The sequence below is a fragment of the Spodoptera frugiperda genome, chromosome 28, assembly GCF_023101765.2.
Source record: "Spodoptera frugiperda isolate SF20-4 chromosome 28, AGI-APGP_CSIRO_Sfru_2.0, whole genome shotgun sequence".
In the NCBI taxonomy this organism is placed as follows: Eukaryota; Metazoa; Arthropoda; class Insecta; order Lepidoptera; family Noctuidae; genus Spodoptera; species Spodoptera frugiperda.
In genome coordinates, this window is record NC_064239.1 from 12,468,939 (window position 1) to 12,489,061 (window position 20,123).

Sequence of the window (20,123 nt, forward strand, 5' to 3'; positions counted from 1 at the left end):
ATCTAGTCCATACATACATACATAACCTCACACCTGTCTCCCATAGGAGACTATGGAACACCCGTTACTACTATTCTTACACATCTCTTTCGCTTCATCAACTGTAATTAGTCTTTTCACGCATGCTCATCGGTTAAGTTCTAACCCAAGTTTACTTAACTACTTCTGAACACGTACACAATACATACGCTTCTACCGGGTAATTGTAATCGCGATGGCCGCTACACAATAAAAGGTGTATCTTACGACAAATTACGTAATAGACACAAGTCGTAAGCGGCAGCGAGACTAAATAAAATGTGCTCCTGTATATTTATTTATGGCATGGCATAGTTTTAAATAACTTTACTAAGTTGAAAAGTATTTTATTTATAAGTTTTTTATTTATTGAAGAAGTTTCTATGTAAGAATAATTTTGGAAATTGCCTTGAACTGTACAGATTTTAAATATAGATAATTTTACTATAACTTTCGTGAGACATACTAAATTATTTATTATTTTATCGGCTTACTCACTACGTACGTAGCCTATAACAACGTGAGTAAACCTATAACATAACAATTAATGGAAAAACGATCCCAAATATTTAAAATCGAAATAAAATGACAAAAAAAGAAATTACAATTGAAACCGACAATTTATCGGTTGCTGCAAAAATAATTCAATCTTTTTTGAGGGGGGATAATCATCCAATGACTTCTCCCATCTTGAGTGAGGCGAGAGGAGTGTCAGACTCTTATTGACTAACAACTACCCTGTTCCTACTTCTGGTCTTCGAGCCTAATTATTTTGCCGCTGCGTTCTTATAACTTAGACCACTCCTCCATTGGGACAGAGCTACCAGTGTCCTACACAGTCCTCCTTTGTTTGCAACGAGTTACATCCATTTCACTTGTCTGATCACCGTACAATAATTTTCTAAGTGCAATCATTTGTATTGTTTTATTTATAAAGGCAGGATGAGATGGGAAAACCGTTGCTACTCTAATGGTTTTAGGCGTCTTTAAAGTAGATTATTGCTCGTTTAATTGTCATATGAGCCTTAGAGGTGAATATAAAAAATATATATATTTTAAAGGCCAAATATTAGGTTATGCACCATTATATCACGTCTTAAATGTACTACTGAAATATCTGGGTTTCTACTGAAATTTTTAACATAGCACGCAGTTACGATCGCTCGACATCATTTTAGGAATAATTACAAAATGTATCAGTAAAACGTTTTACTTATTCCATACATACATACGTAACCTCACTCCTGTCTCCCCTGGGGGTAGGCAGAGATAATAGACTCTCGGTAACTCTTTCGGTTAAAGGTACTTTTAATTTAGCCCTTCTTTAATATATCGGCAATCCAATGTATTATAATATACTACATGCAAACACCAGCACATCAAGCTCCTCCCATCTTTTCTATTACATTTTCAACTTTATTATATTGTGATAAAGATAAAAATCTACTTAAACAAATACTCAATGAATGAATATCGATTTTCGCAAAAGAAAAGAACTTGTATTGAAACAAAAGGGTCCACTGAATCGTTCCCCTGTGACGGTTTCAAGGCAAGTTTGTTCAACTTTATTCTATTTCTCGATCAGCACGTAGGTACATAATGTTCTCGAAACTTCGATTTTAAATTTGAAGGGATTTTGGGCCGTAACATAATATAGGTAAAGCATTCTATTCCCTAAAGGAATCGACATAATAATATAGGTAATACTGACTTTTTATTTGTTATTTCACAAGTCCCTTGTGTAAGTGTGGGAGAGCCATGCTTCGGCACACATGGGCTGGCTAGACCGAAGTGATACCACGGCCTTACAGAAAAACGAACGTGAAATAACACTTGCTTTGTGTTTCGTTGTCTAATGGACGTAACCGGAGGCCCAACAACTCTTAAATTCCTAAACCCCAAAAGGCTGGCAACTCATCTGTAACACTTCTGTTGTTTTGGGTCAGTTTTGGGTCAACTCATCTGTAACACTTCTGGTGTTTTGGGTGTTCATAGGCGGCGGCGATGGCTTACCATCAAATGATCCATCTGCCCGGTTACCGGCTTATACCATTCAAAAGAAACCACTGCTGACCAAATGCCTCTCTGAGCATAAATCACCACGCTTGCTCAATGTAGCTTAGCGATTTCAAGTATAATTTATTTATGTTAATTAGTATTTCACTATAAATAATAGACTCGTAAACAAAACAAGACAAACATGTGAAAATAAACACGAATAAAACTGATTCAATTTGTAAACTACGTATAAATTCTTGTTACGAATTACAGCGAATTGTGTAAAGCTGAAACATAATAAAAAAAAAAACGAAGTTCGTTAAACGTCGAGACATAAATTTAATTTGCGCTGTAACTGGTAGGTGGCGTCTCGCAGAGAATTCAGCGCGTTTCTACTGAATTACGTATCTACTATAATATTGTATTGTTTTTTTATATGTATATGTAGCTAAATAAGAAGAATTAACTTAGTAGCGGGTGTTTTCTTAAGACGATTAAAAATCATTAAATATTAGACACTATTAACTTCAGGATAAGGACATTCAATTAAAAAAACCGTTGCCCCACACTAGGATTTTTTCTTGTGTCGTGCGTTTACAAACATACAAGTTCACATACACATGACACCCAGACCCGAAACAACAATTTGCGAATCACACAAACAGTTGCCCCAAGCGGGAATCGAACTCCCGTCAGCCACCGCACCAACCGTGCTATCAATATTCTATCCATTATTATTTTTGGACTAGAAAAAGTCGACAAACTTACCACAATCCATTACGAATAAACAGTGTAGGCGTCACACGTGGCCAAAAGGTAACAAGAAGGTTTTGTCAACAAAGTCTTGTTTATTTATACAAATAATTAATAGTTGCAATCCTTATATTTTATTTATGAAAACTCTCCGTTATGATACCCACTTCTCTTTATATTATGTTTTCGTCTTCACAAAATTCGTAAAATTCTTAAAACATCGTGTCGTATATATGTATTCTCGAATAACATAAATAAAAATGTCAAAACAAGTAGTCATAGGTTTGATCTCCGACTTTGGAACCATTTTACTACTAACAAAAAGACACAAATTAGATTCACAGACGAAGCTCTTTTGAACGATTTCAAAATCTTCACTAAATGTAAATACTGAATCTAGAAATCTACTAAAAATAAAAAACACATTGTTAAAGTTGATTAAAGTGATATCAAGAGGCTTTTGAATAAATTAAAACAAAAAAAAATATTAATTATTATGCTATCGGCTTACTCACGTAGTAACAGCCGATAACATAATAATTAATTTAGTATGTCTCACGAAAGTTACAATAAAATCAAAAAAAAATATGTTAAGAACTGTTATACAATGTGATAGGGGTGGGACTTCTAACCCGTTAAGGCTGAGTACTACATCTAATTTTATCGACAAAAAAAATAATATGGGGGTTGAACCCCCAATTGAAAATATTGAAAAATAGTCATTTTTTCGGTAAAAATAATTCACAAATGATTTTTTTCTCACCAAAACATTATCAAACATATGAAAAAAGTAATGAATTAGTTAGCCAAGGTTATTAGCTACCGTTTGTCGTTTTTTTTTTGTTTCTACGACGCATACAACCTTTGATATCCAAAAAAGTAAAGAAAATATTAAAATAGCCATAACTTTTAGGGGGAGAGGATTCGACCCCTTCGACCCCCGACTTTTGTCGATAAAATTAGATGTAGTACTCAGCCTTAACGGGTTAGAAGTCTCAACCCTATCACATTGTATATTTTAAATATTTATAGCTGAAATAAAACAAATAGTCAGAAGCACACTGAATATATTTTATAAAAACAAAAGAATAAATAATTTCCACTCTTATAAGTGGCCAGCTTAATAGCAATTATATCTGCTATAACTAACAAGGACCATTGACAAAATCTGTATTAATATTAGTCACATACATACAAATACATATTCACACATGTTCTACACAATCCCAATTACTGATCACAATATGACGTCACCTCATTACCGAATTCGGGATCATTCCAACGTTTGGGAATCTATGTGATTGCCAACGAAATTGTTCCCAGTCCCTGTAGGGACGGCTAAGGAAATTAAACTCGGGTATACCTACTTCACCTTATTGCTTAACCATTATGGGTAAGGCTTGGAATAACAGAGATATTCACAATGTTTGGTTCTATTGATTCGATTTTGTTTTTGAATATCGATGGTAGAATTTGTTACAATCTTGTTGATTATATGAATAGAAATAAAAGTGAGTACCTAATGAATCGTTAATGTAGGTAGAAAAAAGTAACAAAGAACAACGCCATAACTTTTATTTATTTATTTAAAAAACTTTATGTACAAGTACTTGGGTGGACATAATGGTTGACTGCACGGTTGGTTCGGTGGCTAGGCAACTGGCTGCCGCACAACGTGTAGCGGGTTCGATCCCGCACGGAGCAACTCTTTGTGTGATCCACAAATTGTTGTTTCGGGTCTGAGTGTCATGCAAGCACCCACGACACAGGAGAAAATCCTAATGTGGGGCAACATTTTAAAAAAAAAATATGCCATCGGTATTTTATGCCTGTCTGACCCTTGGGTGGTGCAGAGAACATAACAGGCGGGCACAGGAAGCATGATAGATAGATTTTTCTGTTTGCAATAAAACGACAACTTGTGCATACTCGTAGAAATTAATATACTGGCACATACTAGTACTATTTGAAATATAAGTACATCTCTCCACCTAGTCATATTAATAGTCTCACAACTGATGCTGAGTCTTTCTATTTTATTGGGAAAAGCCCACCACAACCTCTCAAACCTAACAAACCTGTACGCCAGGATATACAATAGATACAGTCATGAAAAACTCCGGAACACTGAAATCCGGAGCGTCACATGGACATGAATAACTTTTTTGGATCCCACAACAAAATTCAGAAGAAATAATTGACAAGAAGAAAAAAACGATAGTTTCCACTCCCCTCGGTGAAATTTAATGTAGGAGACAGAATGATTGAAGCTTAAATTCATAACTGGGAGAAGCCCAGTCGTCAAGCACCGCGGATGATGCTAAGACTGATAAATGGGCGAACTTATGACTAAACCACTGTGATAAATCCAGTTTCATACTGACTGAATTCATACTATTAAAGAATTAAAAGTCCATTACAACTTAGCTTCAGTGAGTTGAGCCCGACACAATTACAGTTATAAACTACAAATTACAATTATATCTAAAAACCAACGACACAGAAAGAATCGCCCATGCTCACATAAAATGAAAATAAAATCTAGACTAATGAAATTGGAATGTATGTTTGTAATATTGAAATAACTGCCTTTTACTAAGAAGATACATAATATGATAAAATATACAATGTGATAGGCGTGGGACTTCTAACCCGTTAAGGCTGAGTACTACATCTAATTTTATCGACAAAAAAAATAATATGGGGGGTTGAACCCCTAATTGAAAATATAGGAAAATATTGATTTTTTCGGTAAGAATAATTCACAAATTTTTTTTTTTCTCACCAAAACATTATCAAACATATGAAAAAAGTAATGAATTAGTTAGCCAAGGTTATTAGCTACCGTTTGTCGTCTTTTTTTTGTTTCTACGACGCACACAACCTTTGATATCAAAAAAAGTAAAAAAAATATTAAAATGGCCATAATTTTTAGGGGAGGGGATTCGACCCCTTCGACCCAGGACTTTTGTCGTTAAAATTAGATGTAGTATTCAGCCTTAACGGGTTAGAAGTCTCGCCCCTATCACATTGTATACTTTTACATTTTTTGTCAGACTGTCTCTCTGTTTGTTTGCGCTAATCTCTGAAATGGCTGGACTGATTTTGACGGGACTTTTACTGGCAGGTAGCTGATATACTAAGGAGTAACTTAGGATACCTTTTTCTTTTTTTTTAAACTTTGCCTCACACTAAGTTTAACTCCTGTGTCGTGGGTGCGTTCACAAACATACAAATTCACATGTACATGACATCCAGACTCAAAACAACAATTTGTGGATTACACAAAAAGTGCAGTACCGTGCCGTCACTTTTATTTCAGAAAAAAAAATATAAACAATGTAATAGGAACTCAAATTCATTTAGAAGTCATTATTCTACTCGGACGAAGTCGTGGACAACAGCTAGTACACTAATATACTTAAAGAAATAATATTCTCCGCATCTACTTACTAATGTCAGCTTGATTGTGTCATTTGAAAGGGTAACGGTCGCGAAGTAATTGCGCGATCATTCTAGATTGGTTCCTCCAAGGAGTCGGGATTGGGAGCAACGGTCGTGTGGATGTGGCAATTATGAGGTTGATTGTTTTTACGTCGTAGGCCCAACGAGGAAATTGCTTTTGCAGATAATGCAAAAATGCTATGAAAAATCACGTGTGTCACGTAATGAGATTGGGTGAACCTATTTCGTGTTAGAAGGAAATATAAGGAATATTTTGTTGAGAGTATTTTGTTTTTAAGTGGCGAATAATGGTGTGGGTTTTATTTTTTTTTATGCAATATCAGGCTTATATATATGGAAAGCTAGCCGATTAGTTTTTCTAGCATAATTACTAAACAATCGGTCCTTGAGTCGCGTTTTAAAAATATCGTAAACATTAACCGCTAATAAACGCCATGCTCAGGGTCATTTAATGGTTACTTAACCTAGTCCTTAGCAATTGTTTTCGGAACAACAGCTTCACAAGTATCAATTAAATGTCTCTGAGCGCGGCAGTAAGACACTCATTAAGAACAAAATTCTTAATTAAGAGAAGATACATTATAATTGTTTACAATAATCTCAATAAAGACAGTGCTTCAAAATTTTGTGAATTTAGCGTTTTGTGAGTTGAAAACAACAATTAAAAAACAAAACGATAATTATCTCCCAAAAACCTAATCTAATATCTGCAACAATGCAGATCTGACGACCAGAACCAGACCCGTGCGTACGGTGCCAAGCGTACCACATTCTCATAGAGCCATCAGACCACAGATGGGACCCAGCAAGGCTGAAGCCGACCCGTGCAGACTGTCTAGTGGGTTACCAAAGCTCTGGCTTGAAAAGCAGAAGTAGGAACGGTTTTAGTCAGTAAGAGTCTGACACTCCCTCTCGCCTCGCCCAAGGCGGGATAAGTGCTTAAAAGAATTCTCCCCCTCAAAAATATATCTGCAAAAATAACAGAAAATATTTTTTACTCAACACTTCTCAATAAGACAATTCACTTAAGACGATCTGACCTCGAAACGTAACAAACTCGTTCGAAAAAACGTTCCCAAAATGAGCAATCAGTTGCTAATTGCCATTTACATAATGAGAGCGCTTAATACAAGCCGTTTTGGCTTTATTCCCTTCAAAGTCACATTTTGACTTTGAAATCGAGTATACTTTTGAACTTGGATTATTTAAAACAATCTCAAATGGTTTTTGAGTTGGGAACGATGGGTCTGAAGGAAAGAAACGATTTATATGAAAGTACTAGCTACTTCCGCGCGGTTTCACCCGCTCTGCTTGGCTCCTATTGGTCATAGCGTGATGTTTTATAGCACACAAAAATAATTATTCAAATCGGACCAGTAGTTCTGGAGATTAGCGCGTTCAAACAAACAAACTCTTCAGCTTTATTATATTAGTATAGATAGATTTAGTGCTTACGTGCCGTAATGTGCACCTCTGCCCACCCCTTCGGGGATTAAACGCGTGACGTTGCGTATTTAGTGCTTGAATCGTTTAAGTTTTACTAAGTTTAGAACAGTATAAAGGTCATTGCCTTTTATAGCCACTCGACACTAGACCAGCACAGCATTTCGGAAACAATACCACTGAGATTTTTTTCGAAAATCGCAAAAATCACCAGCATTCCTTTTCTCGACGCGGGTATCGAGCCCGAGACCTATAAAATCTTAATGAAAGTTTTTATCTCATCTAAGAATTGAACCTTAAAACTATATAATTGATGATATAAAAGACTAGAACTGAAGCGTTCGAGAAGAAATAATATTGGCGCAACCAATATTCTGTTATACTGTAAACACTTTATTTTAGGAGGCCTTATTTTCCTTCATAGATTCGCCGTTCTATTTCCAACGAAAATTGCCTGTAATAATTTGGGATAAAAATATATTTACCACAATTTGTTGCGTACCAACACAAACCCTAATAAACCAAGTCTTTGATACTAAAAATATTTTTAGCTAAATCTTATTTTCTAACGCTCATTATTTCCTTTCAACCCCACAATTTTAATCTGTGCTAAAAATGGCGCCCAAAATCAGTGTTGCCGCAGTATGTCACGGAATTCCATTTTTGAAATTTAAATAATTCGCGAACACGAGTCCATTACCTTTCGCATGTAAATTCTGTATTAACATACTTTTTTGTGAAATGGCAACATTTTTAGCAAGGATTCTTGAATTTATCGTACTTTTTAAGTGCTGATTTAGAACCTTTTTTGCCGAAGTTACGGCCTTTGACCGCAACCCGTAACCGTCAAATGAGCAGAAATGGTTTACTGGGAAATCAAAGAACTTTACCGTCTTTAGTTGGCAATTTCATTATACGAAGGTTATTTGAAAATTAACCTTTGGCTCACTAGAAAACCTTGTTTCTTTGTTTTGGCATTTTCCCAACTATTTAGGTTGGTGCCAAGGCTGTATACTTTTTAGAGCCTAAGCCTGATGGCTTGAATATGTAGATACCATCCATAATGACTGTCGTGGAGACTTGATTTGATCTTAAGATTAATATAGCTTTGGCCTAGAAAAATCTTCCTGGTATCAGAAACCCTAATACACATCAAAAGCCTGTGACACTGTTAGACTGAGATCTTCCTTTACTCATAATGATTGGTCAAAATCTTGACAATTGGCGAGAGAATTGGACAAAAATGTTTAAGATTTTACACCAAGTCTCTTACAACACCACTCACGACGAGAGTAGGAGTCGATTGGTGACAAATGTTTGAAATAAAATTGGCATAACGAGTCAAGGGTGCTTTTCCACCAGAGACGTGCTACACTACGTTGCTGTGTTAGCATTTGGTTTCCACCAATCACATTAATTGGTACACATAACATAGCACTGGTGAAAAAAGACTTAGCTAAGCTATGTTTTTCTTTTTCACATGAAAAGATACGTGCTATGTGCTTCTCTATTATCGATACATCGCACACTCGAGCTGCGTATCTTCTTCGCATAGCTACATAGCTTTGTATAACTGGAAACGGTCATATAGTTTCAGAGCTATTACATCTACGTAGCATAGCTACATAGCACATTTCAAGTGGAAAAGCACCCCAATACATAATATGTATGTATGTTATGTTAAGCACGATAGGAGATGAACTGCTACATAATTTCCGCTTCTCGAACGAACACAGCATCCACATGTACCGCTGGCTTGAAATGAACAGGATAACTGCAAAATATTCCATTTAAATATTATATGAAAAATTGTTTCAATATGACTAAACTAAAATTAAATCTGTTTATTAGTCTCCAAATAGTCGTTGCTAATAATTTCGGTTTTTGGTTCAAAAGCTTTTTTTATGGCATAAGCCGTAGCCGTAGCCGTAGCCGTAGTAAATGAGCAGATGGACCACCTGATGGTAAGCAATCGCCGCCACCCATGGACACTCGAACACCAGAGGCGTTCGAGTGCGTTTTCGGCACGGCGTTGTTTTCACGTCGGGTTTCTGTGAGGCCGTGGTATCACTCCGGGTCAGCCCATTCACATCGAAGCATGACTCTCACACTCTTACAAAAACTATTAAATATTTTGTAGATAATTCAAATATTTATGTCGTGCTTAAATAAGCATACAATCAAACATGCTGTCTAAAATTGTATTATACTCGCTAAAATATATACGCTGACAGAGGCTTTTAGACAAAATCTTTACGAAGATAAAATTACCTGACTAAGCAGTCGACAAAATGTTCCGAATACACATTATTCAATACGAAATTGTCGTCATTAACAAAGGCTTTCTGACAATCAAGTACAATTCTCTCTTCACATACGCGACCTTCTTTCAAAAGGAGGTACAAATCAAGCTACAATAACCAATATAAACTGACCCTTGAATGTGTAGAAAGATTATACAAAGCGAGGTCATGATATACTGGTTGAAATAGCTTGATGTGCGTGTGTATATAGGTAACTCAATTTTACGCAAACATTTTTCTACCTCGTCATTAGAATTTAGCGTCGCGACATTTTAAATAGCTTTTGTATCCAAGTGCTCGACGCGACGTGTCTCTCTTATATATTTATGCTGTCCTGGTACCTGTCATTGAATTTTGTAGACTTTTTTTAAAATAAATTAATGTAAAAAACGTTAGGCTTAATAGTTGGTATAGAGATAGGAGTTAAGGAGGTTTAAGAGGCCACCCTCTCATGCATGAGGGTGCGAGTTCGAAATCTGCTAATGGCAAGTACCAATGTGACTTTTTCCGAGTTACATGTATGTACTTTCTAAAAATTTTTAGACGCCTCTGACTGACAGTGAAGGAAAACATCATGAGGAAAACTGGGCTTCTAATTTCTGATTATAAATTTGAAATCGTGTCCCTGCCTGATTTAAAAGTCAGTGAGGTAGACATAATTAATAATCCGTACATGTGTCCACCAGTTGACGTCTCATACTATCCAAACATAGTTAGTTTTTTATGAATTTTGATCCATTAAAAGCGGCACAAAACCCGCTGAAACTTGGTTCCCAAAACCATTTCCTACTAACTTACTTCACACATTCTTATTCCCAAACTTAAATAAGTCTATAAACACCAAAATAGACTTGAAAACAGCATATTGAAGAAGCCTTGAAGCCTTCAATACATCATTGTCTATTTTGGGAACTATCTCCAGTTACGTGAGCCCAAAGTTCCAAGGGCAACGAGCATTATTATACGGACCCTTGTTGTCATATATTTGGACACTAAAGAATTGAAACTTATCATGTCATCAGTTTATTTAGGACCCCGCAAACTGTAGTTTGAGAAGTGTGTTATGTTGTGTTTTGTAATTGCACCTGTTACTCTGAGAGCTCTGCTAACCTTGTAACTCTGGCTCTCTTGGAACTCTGGGTAGAGGTTTGGTTATAGTGGTGGTAGATTTTGCTAGTAGTGTTGTGAGTATATCAGTATAATAGAGTTCACATCAACATCCTATAAATGGCCACTGCTGACCAAAAGCCTCTCGTTTTTTTATGCAATAAGCCGATCAACGAGCAGACGGATCACCTGATGGCAAGCAATCGCTTTTGACTTTTTGACTTTTGACTTTTGAATCGCCGCCGCCAATTGAGACTTGAAACACCAGAGGCTGGAGCAAGGAGGAGATCCTTTTGGGAGTTAGGAGTTTAAGAGTTGTTGGGGAAAGCGTTGTTTTAGGTCGGTTTTCTGAAGCCGTGGTATCACGGTCGAGCCGGCCCATTTATACCAAACCATGGCTCTCCCACACTTAAATGATGTTATCCATACCAGAATTCCGTGTAAAAGTGGGAAACGGACAACAAAGTAACCTGTATCAGCAGTAACTTACAAAATATACATCACTTAACCGAATTTTATATTTCCATACACACCTATACTTCTATAGGATCACTTGTCCAACATACCTGCAATAATAATAAAAAAACAACTACAAACAACAGCTTACACACATTACAGAACACTCACACATACATCGTAGAGCTAAGAATGAAATTACTTATCATTTCTACCAAGAACTCCCCTCTTTTTCACGTTAGTATTCCGCGGAACGATGTGACATTTCTGTTATTATATTTACAACGTGATGGGATAGATAACGAGGTGTTTTTTCAAATTTTCCATTTCACCAACTTACATGTTGTGACGTCAGTGTGAGGAGGAGATGAGGTGACTTCGGTTTCTACTGGAATAAGTTGAACTAAAAAGAAAACAATGGTTGTGTTTGAGAAACAAGATGTTTGTAGTAATAGGGATGATGACTGGGTATGAAAATTAAAAATCTATTCAATCCGTTAATTAGGTAATGAAAAAATATTAGACAAGTTTTTTGTTTGTCTTATAAGATAACAAACAATAATTAGATAAAATGAATCAAAGTTTAGGAGTGGGAGTGAATACGTCATTTCTACGTATAAAACGGATCTAGAAGTGATTTTTCAATTCAATATATTATAATCGAAAGTACCTATTTGTTTCATCATCTTATCAAAACTGCTGAAGGGATCGGGATGGAATTTGGGAAAGGGGTAGATTATTTTTTTATTCCACGGGACTGCGGGTGAAGTCGCTAGCAGAAGTTTGTTTTAAATATTTTTTGTCTTTGTGTATTCATAAGCGTCTTAGTTACTTTAAGCTGTATTATTTTCTTAATCCAATCATAAATCTTGTTATACTACTTAAGTTACAAAAACAAATATTATTTTCATTTCTCAAAAAAGGCAAACCTTTAACAGAATCCCAAAAAAAAGAAACAGTCACAAACAAAAATCCATCTTACCTCTTTAATATCAAAGTTTATTTTCGTTTCGATATCACCACAAAAATCTTATATCATGTTAAGCATGAATTTTCCAGTTTATCGCTTGAACAAACACTTATGTGTGTGACGAAGTCCTTTCTCTTTTAGGCATTAGACACATCGCATTGAAATAAGCGAAGCGTATTCGCTTGAGTGTGCTTTGTGTACTCGCCTTTATATTATTATAAATGTTCACTTGAGTTTGATGAAGGCTTTCGGGAATTACTGTTTGATGTGTCGATGACAAATCCATGTGTTCAACTGCTGTTAGGGTTCCGTTTATTGAAGGTGTAACGTTTGATGTAGATTTAAGATTTGATAAATGCTTATAACAATACGAACCTGAGAAAACACTCAACTACACGATTGGCCTGGTGCCTGAACGGTGCACTTTGCTTTGAGCAACAACTTGTTGTTTCGGGTCTGACTACCATGTCTATGTGAAATTGTATGTTTGTTAACGCACCCACGGAACGGGAGAAAATCATAACGCGGGGCCAGCGTACTTAAAAAAAAGAAAATAGAAATTGTAGTTAGATGTGCAGACTATGCTCTAATACTTTTAAAGTATCAAGAACAAACCGACATTCTTCTTCAAAGGACAGAGCAGCTCTGATCGCTTAAATTAAAGCTTACAATGACTTCGCTTTTATCATTCTAGATCTCTATACTTTCTCACGATGGTAAAGTTATTGTAAACCAAGATATAAAAGATACTTAAATGCTTACATTTTGTATTACTACATCAAATAAGAGGTGTGTGTTTATCTACAGTATGTTCCATTCCAATGTTAATTTGTTAAACAAATGAAATCTTTTATTGTACAATAATATTATGCCTTATCATCAAAGCAATGAATACCTACGTTATCAGCTACGTTTCCGGTAGCATGTGGCGATAAAGCCTTTGATGAGTAATTGGAAATAAGGAAAAAAACATGCACATCCTATCTAGTTATGCGTCACTACATATTTTTCTTTTCACAATCTTTTTAGAGGTGCATATTTTTATATGCCCCTCTGCTTACTCCTTCGGGACTTAAGTAGCACGGTACAGGCGAAAATATTGAATATAATATACGACGTTCGGACGACTGACGACCCCGCGGCGCGCGAGCAAGAATTAATATCCCCGGCACGCGCAGGGTGTGTTGCCGCGAACCAATAACGGTGCGCTGGCACTTTCTCTTTTTCTTTCACTCAATACAAATAAATCGTCCTACACGTTCAAAAAACAAAAAAAAAGTCCCCTCTCAATATAAACAAGCCTATTCCCAACCACCACATTTCAGCAAAATCATTTCAAACTTCACCACACAAATCATTTCAGACTTCGTACCCAATTTGGTAATCGAAGCCAATGCCATATATTTGGTAATATTGCTTTCACAACCTTGCAATTAATGAAGCACCGTGATTATCTTTTACTTTATCAGTACTCATTATCATTTGAATTTAGATATAAAGCACAATCATATCTCATATATCTGATAAACCAAAGCAAATAAATTCAGTTCGATACAAAGATTGTAAGAGGAAACTTGTTACTAAAAATATTAAAAAAAAAACAATAGTGACATTAGTGAAAAAGTTAAAATCTTCAAAATGAGTGTACTCTGTAACATAAACTTGAACAAACCACCAGAAGCGCCGTACCTACCAGGAGAAACAATCTCAGGAATCATTAGATACACGATAAGAGAACCGATGGAAACTGAGAAAATAATAATCTCATTGAAAGGTATGGGACATTTGAAGATAATTCACAGACAGAGTAATCATAACAAAAACAGAATTAGCAACAATAGAACATATATAAACGATGAAGTATACGTTGATAATGACGCTGTAATCCATAATGGCAACTGGACTGTACCACCAGGAGATTACGAAGCAAGATTCGCTTTCCCACTGCCACTAAACATACCACCATCGTTAAAATATTCCGGGTATAGAGGACGATACAGAGTATACGCCTACATCAAATACTACGTACGCATAAAATTTGAAAGATCAGGCTTGTTTTCTTTCTCCAAACATTTCAGAAAGAAAATCATTGTAGCTTCAGGTGTCGCCCCAAGACTCCCGATGGAACCTTGCGAGTATACAAAGAGCCGCAATTTGATCAGTTTCTTCTCAAGCAAAACCAGAACAATACATTTGAAAGGAAATATCCTCAGCTCTGTCATCCCACACGGAGGCAAAATTCAAATAGAATGCGACATACATAATGATACAAACCTCGATTTGTCCCACGTTGAAGTCAATCTAACTCAAATTTATTCATTCAAGATAAAGTATGGTTTTAGAGACATTCCATTTTATGATGACGTCAAACCTTGTTATACCAAAACTCAAGCTATAGAACGTGGAGCTAAACAAAAAGTGCTTTTTGAATTTAATGTTCCATTGGGCTGTGTATCTGTAGAGCATTCTGACTTATTGTCAAGAGAATACATAGTGACCATTACAGCTAAAGTGCCCATGCCTTATAGGAACGTGAAACTATCTATACCTGTGCAGATTGGTGATAACATGATTATCCAGCACCAGGAGGTAGTTGAACCTCCTCCGACTTACTGGGAGGCTATGAGAGAAGGTGATAAGGATGATAATGATGATGAAAATGAAAAAGAATAACATTTCGCATGGAAACCTAAATGTGGAACTGTATCTGCATACGCAGTCGAGCTTATCAATAATGTAGAATGAGGGCACATCCTTACTAAATTCTACGATAACATCGAAATTTGGAAAAAGATAATATGAATGATTGAAACACGTACGCAATCTACAGACGTAATCTATGGAAACATTTTGTGACTTTTGTATTTTATTAAATTTGCTTTAATTGTATGAACCTTGTTTAATTTTGTTATTGGTACTACTACCTAATATTTATTACACGAAGCCATTTACATAGTAACAGTAAATACGTGCTTATGACCGTGTCTAATGAATTATCGGTACACATATTTACCTTTGAGGATATTTGTTTGGTTTCTGATATATTTTCCTCGTCCATCGACATTCGATTTTAAATTTGTTTTTAATTTACATATTTATGTTCATGACAAAATGGTGTTCATTGTCTATCTAATCCTAATTAAGTAACCTCACACTCGAAATATAAAAGACCAGCTACTTCCGCGCGGTTTCACCCGCCCTGCTCAGCTCCTATTGGTCATAGCGTGATGTTTTATAGCCTATAGCCTTCCTCGATAAATGCACTATCCAACACAAATTATTCAAATCGGACCAGTAGTTCTAGAGATTAGCGCGTTCAAACAAACAAACAAACTCTTTAGCTTTATAATATTAGTATAGATTTATGCCTATTCTAACCATACTTATTGTCCTAAATTTCATGAGACTCCGAAACTAAGATTTTCACGTGTGGGAGAGCCATGCTTTGGCACAAATGGTCCAGCTCGACCGGAGTGATTCCATGGTCTTATAGAAAACCGACGTGAAACAACGCTTGCGTTTGTGTTTCGTTGTGTGAGTCAGATTACCAAATTACCAATCTGCCCAATCCTCCATTCCCCAACCACCCTTACATTCTTAACGCCCAAAATGCCGGTAACGCACTTGTGACGCCTTACGTGTTTCGGGTATCCATGGGCGGCGGCGATTGCTTAGCAACAGATGATACATCGGCTCGTTCACCGGCTTATACCATATACCGGCCGAATTGAGAACCTCCTCCTTTTTGGGAAGTCGGTTAAAAACCACACAAGATAGGAGTCATTTAACGACATTTTCGTTTTCACCAGCCTGTAATTAATACCTAAGTACAAGTAAGGGGTTAGTTTAGGTTAGCACCGACATGTGACGTAGCCGTCATCCTAGGTAACTTTTAGTTAAGAAATGGTTTAAAAATCTAATCAGAAGTGGTCTGATCTAAGTCTATCCTATCGGCAAATGTGTAGACCTACATATATCTATTAATACAAATGTTTCATTCATCAGATATAGTTTATCGGGCTTGATAGCAATATTATCATCACTTTAACATACTTCAATGTATTTATGACATTTCATCATTTACCACTTCACAGTCGTTACCTTAAACACAACGTCACGCCTTTCTATTCAATTCCAACCAATTATGTCTTTGAAAAACCATTACATGATTATGTGTGTATGTTAGTTTGTTTGTTACTCCTTCACATCAAAACGGGTGAAGAAATAGGGATGAGGTACATAGGTGGATTATAGTCTGGAATAACACAAATACTACTTTTAATCACATAGAAACGCGGGCAAAGCCGCTGGCAGAAGCTAATAAATTAGAAATATAAAACTATATTGCTCATTAAAATCAAATGTGCGTCACAATTTAATGTTAATATTTAGTTTTATCCTCCGTGAGTAACCTCGGTGGTTTAGGAAAATACACATGTTTTTGTTAAACCAAGAGGTAAATAAATCTAAATTTACCTAGTGATATTATTATACATACTTTAACAGAACATTTACTGATTCATTCTACTAATTGACATTCGTAAAGTCACACGTATTAATTATATTACAAAATTACAAATAAGTGTATCACAAAATATATATTAAAGCTTAAGAAGACAAAGTGAAACCAATAAAACTACTTGTAAAATTTCGTGAAAATCAGTGAAAAATAATACAAAGTAACAATGGGTATACAATGGCAAGATTATTTTAACGGGGGAGATATTGTGTACAATGATGATCAACCATTGATAGCCAAGAAAACCACTTACACCGTAAATGGAGAAAAAGAAGCGATGAAAACTGAGAGAGACAACAAACATTCGAGACCTGAATTTTCAAGCAAGAAGATTAATTTTAATTGTGTTCATAAAGATCAAGATGGGAAATTGATATTTAGCAAGCAGCGGACGATACCGATGGCATGCGAAGGAGCAACCATCTTGACATTACCTGATAGCAGATTATTCGTCACCAGAGGTCATCTATCTTTTTCGCCAAATCATAAGGCGTGGTCTGGTTACGCATCTCAAATCAGACAATTTGAGAACAAAGTCGACGTTATGACCACTATCACCCCTAGCATAATAATAACTAAGGAAGTTAACAAAATTAAAGAAAATGAAAATAAACTCGACTCGGACGACCTAATAGGAGGTAATATAGAAATAAAATTGGAACTCGAAAATAATACAGATATGATTATGAAAGGTTCTACGTCTGAGCTGATAGAACTTACGAATGAACCTACGAATACTTTTGTATTCAGACTGAGTATTGAGTATAGTGATAATGTACCTAAATCTAAGGGTAAAACTCAACCAATCGTGAAATCTGGCCATGTTCAGTTACAAATACCAGTGCATATTGGAGACAAGGTGCATATATCCGGGACTGTAGTAGATGAAGCTCGTGAGAATGCAAATAAAGTCGGTGAAGATATTAAGGGAATTCTAAGAAGGTTTGCACAATTTATTAAAAAGTTAATTCATGACTAAAGTACTGAAGTGCGTATTCTTCACTCTACATAATTTTGAAAATAAAAAATGTTTACTTCATTCATGCTTAAAATAAGTTTTATAGTTATTTAAATATTATGTTTTTCTTTTCATGTTTTAGTGATTTTGTTAATGTTAATAATTTGATTAAATATAGAAATTTTGATGAATTAATTCGTTTAATTCTGTGCATTTATCTTTAAGAAAATTGTTGCTTTTGTATACTTAAATTTAAGTTTAATTTAAGGTAGTGTAAATAAAGGCTAAAGAACCAAATAAACAAAATCCAAAAAATACAATATTCTTTACTAATATTAATAAGTTCATATTATTATACAATGTTTATACGTATAAAATATAATAATATACATTTCACTCATCAGCCTTTTATTACCTAATTGTTTCTTCCTACATTTTCAAAAAATCATCAGCGTCACCAACAGTCAGAAGATGTCCACTGCTGGATAATGGCCTCCCCCTTAGACTTCCACGACAAATGACAGCAAGCCAACTGCTTTCAATGGATCCCCGCGACTCTGGCGATGTCGTCGTTACACCCCTGCTTGCGCACCCTTCGTCTCCCCATCCGTGGTAGTAACTCGAACACTTTCCTGGTCCAGTACCCATATTTCGGATTTTGTCGTACAAGGAAACCCCGTGACTCTAAGTTAGGAAGCCAAGTTGAAGTCAGGGATCACGTCTCAGTACCATATGTCATCACTCGCAACACACATTGATTAACCATCCTGGTTTTAAGCACTGAGGGATTTTTAGTGAAAAAAAATCCGGCACGAAAGGACTTTTGGTAACAAAAATTGTTATAAAAAGTACTCGTTTTTAATTTATCTTCTACGTCTTTAACATTGAAATAACAAAATCAGTCTATAAACTATACAATAGATCAACAAGGTACAAATAAAATTCTGTTCTATTTCTCTTCATCACAATGTTCATTTTTCATTGGATCAGGTGCAATAACCCCACCTATTATTTTTCCAATAACCACAGGTACATCTACAGTTGCATCTTTATAAGGAAAAGGCATTTCAATAGTAACTCTCACTTTATATTCTCCTTTGACAATATTACTATTTTGTATAGAAAATAAATTTACAAAAGTAGGTACAGCACACTTAATACTTTGCTCAGAATTTTTCTCTATATTACTCCCAGTGGTAGTATTAGGTACTAGTATAATATTAGCACTGGTTTCCCCATGATTCGACATTAATGTAAAACATTTTATTAATTCAGTTCTAACAAATATTTCATTATTTGAATCGTTGTTAATTTTAATAGTCAAATTGACATTTTCACCAGGTGTTACTGCTACGTTTTCTAACTCTCCTCTTAGGGCTATTTTACTGTCAGTGAATACAGGAAACAGTTTCTTCTGTAAACCAAATAACATTGGTTCTTGAACTGATGTGGTTACATATCCTTGGACGGGGATCTCTGCCTCAAATTGTTCTCGTCTGGTTGTCCTTACAAATGTCACGATGATTTTATATGCTATCACGCAGTTACCATCTTTATAAGACGATGGTATGTTAATAGGTAGTAAGAATTGGAATGGATATTCATATGTTCCTGATAGTTCTTCACCACTCTTTCCTGTATAGAAACAAATGCTTTGATTCACGTAAGTTTCACTATTCCCAACGTTAATTGCACCACCTTCTGTCTTTGTCCACCAACAATTTCCATTGCCAAGAAAATTCATAGATATTCCTTCAAACTTCGTTGGTTCGTCTATGTAATATTTAATAGTTCCCGTCACTAGATCACCTGGTTTGAAAACATCATCTTCAGTCCTTGCGATTAGTATTTCACACGAAACTGCCATAATTTTAAAAACTTCAAAACACGACTTAGACAATACACTGCTCACTACAAACTCACTATCGTCCAAATATTTTGAATATCAGTTACCAAAAATATACTGAATTAAATTGGTAGTATAGTCTTAAGACACGTATGGAGGTGTAAAGAAAATTGTGCTTTATGTTTTAAAGTCAGAATGTAAATTGCATTAGCAGATCTTGTTTTTATGGAAGAGATACTGTTATCGACAGTGTCATCGATAGCGATATGATACCATGATATCAGTGT

The 20,123-nt window shown here is 35.5% G+C and overlaps 3 protein-coding genes across 3 annotated transcripts in view; 2 read left to right on the plus strand and 1 right to left on the minus strand.

Annotated features, from left to right (window-relative positions):
* The window catches only part of LOC118265550 (gamma-aminobutyric acid type B receptor subunit 2), a 185,905-nt gene that overhangs the window by 80,438 nt on the left and 85,344 nt on the right, over positions 1-20,123 (plus strand). The gene's annotated exons all lie outside the window — the stretch shown is intronic.
* On the plus strand, positions 14,043-15,402 carry LOC118264988 (uncharacterized). The gene has a single exon (XM_035577671.2). The coding sequence runs from the start codon at positions 14,152-14,154 to the stop codon at positions 15,184-15,186; it is 1,035 nt and encodes a 344-aa protein (XP_035433564.2). The 5' UTR covers positions 14,043-14,151; the 3' UTR covers positions 15,187-15,402.
* Positions 18,301-20,070, minus strand: LOC118265398 (arrestin domain-containing protein 2-like). The gene has a single exon (XM_050706026.1). The coding sequence runs from the start codon at positions 19,855-19,857 to the stop codon at positions 18,940-18,942; it is 918 nt and encodes a 305-aa protein (XP_050561983.1). The 5' UTR covers positions 19,858-20,070; the 3' UTR covers positions 18,301-18,939.